Genomic DNA, 9,119 nt, shown 5'->3' on the forward strand with positions numbered 1-9,119 from the left:
GGTCCTCCACGCAGTATAATGCACTCGCCATGGTCCTGTATGCAGTATAATGCACTCCCTATGGTGGTCCACCCAGTATAATGCACTCCCCATGTTCCTGTACGCAGTATAATGCAGCCTCACCAATAGAGTAAAAGTGCGGCCCCCACTATAGGGTAAAAGTGCGTCCCCCACCATAGGATAAAAGTGCGCCCGTCCCCCCCAATGAGGTAAAATGCAGCCCCTGGGTAAAATGCAGCCCCCCATAGGTTAAAATACAGCCCCCAGTATTAAGCAAGTAAGAAAAAGATCTTCAGCTCACCTGCCCAGTCCTCCTTTCCATGATCTCGGTGCTCGGAATTAGTCCATCCCCATCTGGGAGAAAAATCCTCAGTGAAAGTAAAAAATAGTTTTCCAGCACACGATGTAGAAAAATTAAAAAAAGCCTTTATTTAATCCATCGTTAAAAAAAACAATTCCAACAGAAATAAAAGCATGTGTAGGCTTATGCGTTTCGGATCATATTTGACCCTTAGTCATAGCATAAAGTACTGAATAAATGTTGCACTTTTCAAGGAAAACAGTAACATTTATTAAGCCCCCAGTATTAGTAGTACACACTGATTTAAAAAAAAATATATATATATACACACTTACCACTTCTCAATCCCCGCTGCTTCAGTCTCTGCAGTCTCTGCAGCGTGTCTCCCCTCAGCTGCCAGCTTCACTGTCTGACACAGCGTGGCGCGTGATCACGCCGCTGCGTCAGATGCAGAGGGGAAATGATGGGAGAGGGAGTGTCACATGACGCTCCTTCCTCCATCATTGCCTTCAACTGTATCTGCATCTGCCAATACAGTTGAATGTGGAGCGGGGGGGGGGGACCGCATTGGCTGCAAGAGGAGGAGGGGGGCGGGGCATAGGGGCGGTGGCTGATGCGTGGGCACTGACACCGGGCCCCCCCGGCTCACGGGCCCCATAGCAGTCGCGTGGCCTGCCACATTGGCGGCACGCCACTGGTCAGCGTAGTGCACAGGATAAATGTGATCCAAAATGTTCCTAACAAAAGCTTCAAATCAATCCACAAAAAAGTCCCCAATCAGGTCCGTCATCTGTCAATAGAAGTATAGGGTGCTTCCTTGTTATTGGCTGTACAAAGGCTCTTGTAAAGCGCTATGGCTCCTTGCCCCCCAAAAGAAATTCAGCGAATTCTGCGCTCCCAAATCCAAATGCTCCCATCCCTTCTGTGCCTAAACCACATTTAGTGTCCACATGTTTGGTGTTTCCGTAGCGACGAGAGCCTATCTAATTTACAGGTGCATGTCTCCAGTAGCACGAGCTGGCCACAACTGGTCACTACAATGTACTGGTCACTACAATGTACTGGGCACTACAATGTACTGGGCACTACAATGTACTGGGCTCCATTTTGTTTTTGGAAAAATAATTTGGGTGCAACAATATGGCGCCGCTCGTGCGCAGTAGCATCTCTCGGCAAATGAGAGATGCTACTGCGCATGCACTGGCGGCCGTGGTGGCCATTTTGGCAATGTAAATTTCAATGTGACACAGAAATCACAAAGTCAGTATGTAAAACAGTAGGCAGGTCACTGAAAACACAGTGACCTGTCACAAGGCACAGATAGGAATACATGAATACATAATGAGAGCACATGCATATCGTTATGGCAGAAATAAAAATGAAGATTCTAATAGAACCACTGGACGGATTTCATCATCAAAGGTATCATATTACTCAGTATAACGGCGCCCACCTGACAGTGTATGTGGTTTACTAAGCACAATCCTGCTGACAGGTGCGCTTTAAGGGCATAAAAATTAAATTTTTTGAAAATTGCTACATTTTCGGTAAATTTCAGTTTTTTTTCACAAAGTAACGCAAGCCATATTGAAGAAATTTTATCACTATCATGAAAAAAACATTCTCAAAATCACTGGGATCCACTGAACTGTTCCAGAGTTATTATCACACAAAGTGACAGTGGTCAGAATTGTAAGGTTTGGCCCAGTCGTGAAGGTGAAAACAGGCTTAGGGGGTGAAGGGGTTAAATATTATATCTACCCCAAAATGGAGGCATGCAAAAACAACTAGTTTTGTAAATAAACTAGCCCTTGTACAGCACATGAACATGTATACGTTATGAGGCCTCTTTTCTAAGAGCTGTCAGATAGTAAGGTCTTTGTTTGCCATCTCTTATCCGAGGAGTAATATGTCTCCTTATGGAGAGTGACATGTTAAGCATGTCAAGTGAGGAGACTTTTAAAGCCGCAATGCTCCTCTAGGAAATACGCAAATTATCTCTTCAGAGAGGAAGAGGACCAGAACTCTAGTGCCACCTAAAGGAAGTAGCAATCCTAAAAGTCAATAGTGACCCTTTAATGAGCCTTGTCACATGACTTAGGATATAAGCCAGAACCAGAAACTCAATTTGCAGACACTGTGTTTTGGGGTACTGCCCCTCATCAGTGCAAAGTGTAAGTTCTGGTTTGGCTGGATGAGAGGAGTCAGGCGTCTAAAGGGTCACTATTGACTTTTAGGATTGCTGCTTCCTGTAGGTGGCACTAGAGTTCTGTTCCTCTTCCTCTCTGAAGAGACAATTTGCCATCTCTTAAATGCTCTGGAAAAAAAAAGCTTTGTTCTGATTGGTTGCTTTTAGACACCTGTAACCAATGTTGATAAATGTGGCCTTTGGCTCTTATAAGGTATAAAATGAAAAATATAAATCACTGCATCCTTAAATTAACTCCTCAACACCTGTCCAGACACGGCCCGCACCTCTTGTTTATTACTTAGCTCCGCCCAGTGACGGCACAACTAGCCAATCAGGTTTTGCTAGAACAGTCAGTCACAATCTTCTCTATTCATTAGGGTTTGTCCTTGCACAAAACAGATGACAAATGTGTCTCCAGTGCTGTCATTATACTTGTAGTGTGCAGGAGCCATATTTGTGTAGTCCACTGCTATACCTCTGTACGGAGAGGCTTCACAAACATGGCTCCTGTAATAAGGACACAATCAGAGCGTGACTATTTATCCTGCGCTAAGTGTTCAGCTCTGACGTCAGTACGTTGGGTGGTACGCACGGCCGGTGTCGCAGAGGAGGGGCCGGGGAGTGGAGAGCAGTGTATACAGTAGTGTATCAGACGAGGCTCCGTACAGCGCCGGCCCGGGCAGGTGAGACTGCGGCGGATGGCTGTGTAGTGCTCGCCCTAGTACTGACACGGCGCTGCCTTCTTTATGTGCGCTGTTAGCTCAGGGCTCTCACTTGGTTCTGCACTATATGAGGAAGGTCTGGGCGCCGCAGACGTGGAGCTACAATTAAAGGGGCCGTTCCCATCAGTGCTCCAGTCTCCACCAATCCTGTGTTATACATTGGCCATCACTCTTACTAATGACACCGGTGTAATACCAGGATGGCAGGAAGATAGAGGCGTCCACACGGACCACAGGGCCAGTCCTATAGTGAGAGCACGGTGCGGCCTGTTTGCTGTCACAACCCTCGCCTCATAAGGCCACGTTCACACGTTCAGTATTTCTTTAGTATTTTACATCAGTATTTGTAAGCCAAAACCAGTAGAGGAACAATCAGAGGAAAAGTATAATAGAAACACGTCACCACTTCTGTATTTATCACCCACTCCTGGTTTTTGGCTTACAAATACTGATGTTAAGAACCCTGGTGGAAAACAAGTCCAACTCCTGGCACCTAATTGACCCGAGTAGCCAAAGACAGCCGGACATTATATGATTGCCATTCAGATTAGTGTCTAATGTATGAGCGCCATAAGTTCAGCAGTCTCCACTCTAGGGGAGAGAGAGGGGTCCTGAGTGTGGGGCCCCTCCCCTGCAACATCCATTGACCCTCGCCCCATTTGGACAAGATTAGTCTTTAACCCCCTAGGTTGGGCTATACTGATTTTTTTGGTAGTGTTAATGATTGGTTTTTACCTCTCGAGCTACAGCTGCACCACAGCAGTCACTCAATAGTTAAAACTCAATCAGTATCAGTACAGCTGGTCTGGGGGCAGCACTACCTCTAGGCCGGTGAGGTCGGGCAAGCCCCCACATTATGGACACAGGTCCTAGTCTCACGGTCTCTATGCAAAGCTGCCAGTCGAGTCCTTAGACCGTTCTTGGTGAATGATTTTGGTTAAGTGAAGGGGTTTCCCAAATATCCGCTTGGGTTCAGCCTACTTAGCTGAGTTATCATCTTTATGCCCCCATCCCAACGCTTCCTCTTTGAGCCCTGGTTTTATCAGAATGTGGATCCAAATCATTCTGCCCCCAATACACCCACTGTTGGAATAAGTGCACAGTGGGGATTTATTTCTGTGCTGATTTGGTTGAATACAGTTTCCCTATGATGATACTAAGATTAAATAATGAGGCCGATCTCAGTAGTATCCCAGGACATTTTCCAGGACCCCTTGATACTAGGAACAGTACAATGCAATGCTCCATGCAGTAGCCATGTACTTACTGTCCCTTATTTATCTACCATTCTATATAATGCCGTGTGCCTGAGATCATGTGATCGTGCAGGGTAATAAATAATTCAGGTAATACTGTCCTCCCCGATGGAATATCAGCGTGACTGGAGGAGCTTCTTAATGGAAATCCATTATTGCTCAGGCCTTCCAGGCTTACAGTAGAAAAGTATTGATGGACTTGAGCCAGTCTTGTGCTCGTGATGTAGAAGTAACCCTGTCACCTTGGCTTGTGTGCTTGTCACTTTCCATTCTATGGGTCAAATGATGGCTGACTGACCTGCTTCTCCTAATTGTGACACCTCATGTATCCTAATAAACAGGGTGTCTAATGACTAGGTGATCACATGGACTGAACTTAGAGGGGCTTCCTTCTAGTCCTGATGTCGGAACGCAGTAGTTATAGTTCTCTAGTTCCGTACAGCCAAATGGTAGTGAAAGCGGTTGTCTACTTGTTCGAAAAATACATTATAAAATACCAAAAAATCACAACTTGCCTCATCAGTTCCCCACCGATCCCGTGCAGACGGTGGGGAATGGGTGTTACCCTTTACCTGTTTTTGTTAATAATATGCCATCAACGTCTTGCCGTACTGTTGGCTTTAACACTTTGTTGTCCAGTAGAAGTGAATGCACATGTAGCACATACTCAACTAACGCTGCATGCAAAGTCCTCACTGTGATCGGTGTGGTGCAGTGAGAAGCTCAGTCTCAGGACCCTCATTATAGAGACTAGGGGTGATCACCCACGGAGATTAGATATGTTTCGCCCTGTAGATAAGAAATAGATGCCTATTGTTGGACAACCCCTTAAAGTTCTCAATGGTCTTTGGCCAATATTGAGCCTTCTTTTGTCTCCAAAGTATCCCAAAGGTTTTTTTTCCTCATTACTATAATGGTACGAACTAATATACACTATAGTATGCACACAAAACAGATGTGGGGATAAGCCTTTAGCCTTAGTGTTAGTACCTATCCCACTGCTGCCATCTTAGATGCCCATTTGTGGAGAACACTTACATGGTCATGGCTCTCAAAAAGAATTTAGGACACTTTATTTAAAGAGACTTCCCAAGGCAATCTCCCTTTTTTTTCTTAAAGCTGCCTCTGTAACTCCCAGGAATAGGCTGTTATCACCAGGGGAGCCACATATAGGAACACGCATCTCCTGCAAGGACTTGTGCAGCAAAAGTTTCCATTATGCACTGTCCATACAATGCACATACCAGCCAGGTCTACCAGATTGGTTCTCTGCTGTTGCATCCTGACTGGGAGACCCCTCTTTAGGATCTACCTCTGGCCTAATGGTTATCTGCCCCAATAAGAATGACATGTCACGTTATGTCCCAATAGCTTCTTTTGCTACTGAGGCAAAGAAAAGTATCCAGAACGACTCCTTTATAACTGCTCACTATATGCCTGTGGTGAACGTGTCTTACAATATTACTTTACAGTCCTGTGTACGGGGACATTGACGAGAATCATACCATCTAACAAGGGGTTTGTAATACAGAACTGGTAACAATTCAGAGGGGGGAATGTGACAGCTGTATGTATGCACAGTAAGCCATAATTCTGCATTACAGTAGTACTGGAGCACAGGCTTTATGTGCTATGATATTATCGTGTTTGTGTCTATCTGCTGATATATCGCTTCCCTCCTAGATTTCAGCTCATTGCAGTTACAGTTGTCTCCACAAGACTTGCCTTCAACAATGATGAATTCTGACATGGACGGTACGGATAATTATACGCTTCATTACCCTTAATATGCGGTATTGGTGGATTATTTCAAAACATCAACATTTGTAAAATGAAAGCTTTAGTGAAACATAGTAGTCCTTATTTATGTATTTTTCCTCTTCTAATTGAATATATTGCCTTTTTAGCTCTTGAAGTAGAAAATCAGGTAGAACTGGAAGAAAAGACGCGACTTATCAATCAGGTTCTGGAACTTCAGCATACATTAGAAGGTAAAATAGAGAGAGTTCTTTTCTTTACTTTTATGTATGTATTCCAGGGAGTATTCCCCCATGGAAAGTAAAATATGTTCAGTCCATATGTTTTGTCTTTTTTAACATATACCGGTTTATTCTTACAAAATGTACAGCAAAGATAATATAAGACAAGGTACATAGAGAAGGCAGTGTTTATACCAGCGTATTTGTGTCCCCTAGAGTGCTGTTCTCCCATGTGACAGACCAAGTCGAAGTGTGACGACTCTAAGCTTTTTCTGCCATGTAGTATATGGAAAGTTGTCAGTGAAAATATAAACCTTCTATGACCAACCATTAAACCATTGCGCTCTTCACATATCAGTGATTTTTTTTTTTTTTTTTTCCTTCTTTTGTTGAGCAAGTGGTCCGGGCAAAATCACAGACACATGTCCGATATTGATCTGAATGTCTAATCAAACTGCAGTGAAAGTCTATCGGTCCATTAAAAAAAAAAATCAGCTCCCGGATGCCATCTGCGTGCTGTCCGTTTTTCACTGACTGATAGGAGAAGGTGGAGAAACCTTTTTTTTTTTTTTTTTTTTTTTTTTTTTCTCGTACGTCAAAAAAATTGATATCTGAATAAGGCCTTATCAAGCAGAGTGGATGCATTTACAAAAACTGATTTTTTTAATCTAAGATTATATTACCAAAAATCTTATTTGTGCCGAGTTTCCAGATTTGTTTCTGCTCATATGCATGGCTTTCTGCAAGCCAAATACGAATGAATGGGACAATTACAGAAATTTGTACACTAAGTCCAGTGTGTGAACATTTTCCCTAAAGCATATAATAGATGCTTCTGCTTAGAGGATCTTTTTTTTTTTTTTTTTTTTTTTTTTACTTTTGCATGCATTTTGTGCTAAAAATACTTTTTTTGCAGTTGGGTTTCATTTACAATTTTTCACCAATTTAAAGGCTCTTTGTTTCACTGCTCATTGCTGGCTATAGAATGAGACAGTTAGTCTGTCAGTGACCTAATTCTGACAAAGAGTCCGTAACTCTTTAAGGCCATGTGCACAGTTCATTATTTGATCAGTATTTGTCAGACAAAACCAGGAGTGGAACAGTCAGAGGAAAAGTATAATAGAAACCCGTCACCACTTCTGTATTTCTCACCCACTCCTGGTTTTGGCTTACAAATACTGATACAAATACTCTACATGTGCATGTGGCTTTATATGTCTTTTAATGAACTATTCTCAGCTGATTTAAGACCACAGACCACTTTAAAGGAGAGCTGCACTTTCATGTGATCATAAAAATGAGCTGAGAGGAGCTCCGAGAAAGGCCGTCTACAAACAAGCGTATGAAAAATCTTCAGTTTCATCCAGAAATCTCAGATTATTTTTTTTCTAATTTTCATTTGTGTCTGTTTTTTTATGTACGTGTTATGTAAATGTAACATCCTCATCCGTTCTGTTTTCATACATCTACATTAAAAAATGCACATTATCAAACACCGTTTCCTAGGTTTATAATAGAAATGTATCCGTAAAATTCGGATGCCACTCGGATATTCCGTGTGGGATCTGTGTTTTTGTTTGCTTTTTTTACGCACCCATAGACTGATAGGCTTGAATGGCCGAGTTTCATCCGAAACTCAGAAGAAAGTAGTGCAGGCTGCGATTTTTTTTATTTATTTTTTTCTCTCCCTCTCTTACTTATGGACTGTCGGACTGGGAAAACAATTGTTCATCTGAAAAGCACTATTGAATAATATTGGTCAGTGTGCTGTCCATGTGCTATCCGATTAAAAATCAGACAGCACACGTCCAATTTATATATGCTCGTTTGCATGAGCCCAAAGAGAGGTAAAAGTTTCAAACTGTCCATCAGAACCAGCTGACTGATGGACCCTTGGTTAATTCATTCTGCAGCCAGCAATAGTGAAACATAGAGGCTATAGAAGGAAAACAGTGCAAAGTTTTTAATGAAATCTGTTTTTAGCCTAATATACATGCATTTAAGTAAAAGTAGAAATTGTTCTTTTATGTGTCCATATCCTTTAAATTTGATTAACCTGGTGACTGATTCCCTTTAAAGGGGTTTTTCCCACAAGCAAAGTTAATTTGAATCAACATTTTAATCAATAGATCTTGGAATAATGATCTCCACAATTGGATGTGTTTAAATAAAATGTTCCTGTGCTGAGATAATCTTATAAATGTGCCCCTGCTGTGTACTGTGTAATGTCTGTGTCTGACCGTACAAGAACATGGTCTGATCATACCACATCTCCTGGGCAGGGGAGGAAGCAAAAGAGTGTACATACATTACAGCAGGGGATCACAACTGATTCTTTGTTTCAGGTAAAAGATTGATTTAAAACAGGCACGGAAATGTTTTATCTCACAGAAAGAATCAGCTGCGATCCCCTGCTGTCCTGTCTGTATACTCTTTTGCTCCCCACCCTGCCCAGGAGCTGTGGTATGATCAGACCATGTTCCTATACGGTCAGACACAGCCATTACCCAGTACACAGCAGGGGGCACATATATAAGAGGATAATTTTTTAAATACATCCAATTGTGAAACTTATCATTATGATTCCAATATTTATTAAAATGTACTTTGTTTGTGGGAAAACCCCTTTCTATTTGACGCCGCGCAAAGTCACTGGCGGCGCAGCTTTAC

The 9,119-nt window shown here is 42.4% G+C and overlaps 1 protein-coding gene across 2 annotated transcripts in view; it reads left to right on the forward strand.

Moving 5' to 3' along the window:
• The window catches only part of SCOC (short coiled-coil protein), a 79,202-nt gene that overhangs the window by 67,304 nt on the left and 2,779 nt on the right, over positions 1 to 9,119 (forward strand). The window contains exons 1-3 of one of the 2 annotated variants that reach the window (XM_073641997.1): positions 3,058 to 3,175; positions 6,154 to 6,225; positions 6,378 to 6,461. In XM_073641997.1, the coding sequence (XP_073498098.1) occupies positions 6,204 to 6,225; positions 6,378 to 6,461 (106 nt within the window). In that variant the 5' untranslated portion in view covers positions 3,058 to 3,175; positions 6,154 to 6,203. Of the gene's footprint in view, positions 1 to 3,057; positions 3,176 to 6,153; positions 6,226 to 6,377; positions 6,462 to 9,119 lie in introns of those variants that run through there. The other variant, XM_073641988.1, reaches the window with a different exon arrangement.

Source organism: Phyllobates terribilis, unplaced genomic scaffold (genome assembly GCF_046119375.1).
Source record: "Phyllobates terribilis strain yellow unplaced genomic scaffold, ASM4611937v1 Scaffold_1__5_contigs__length_1240528914, whole genome shotgun sequence".
Taxonomy (NCBI): Eukaryota; Metazoa; Chordata; class Amphibia; order Anura; family Dendrobatidae; genus Phyllobates; species Phyllobates terribilis.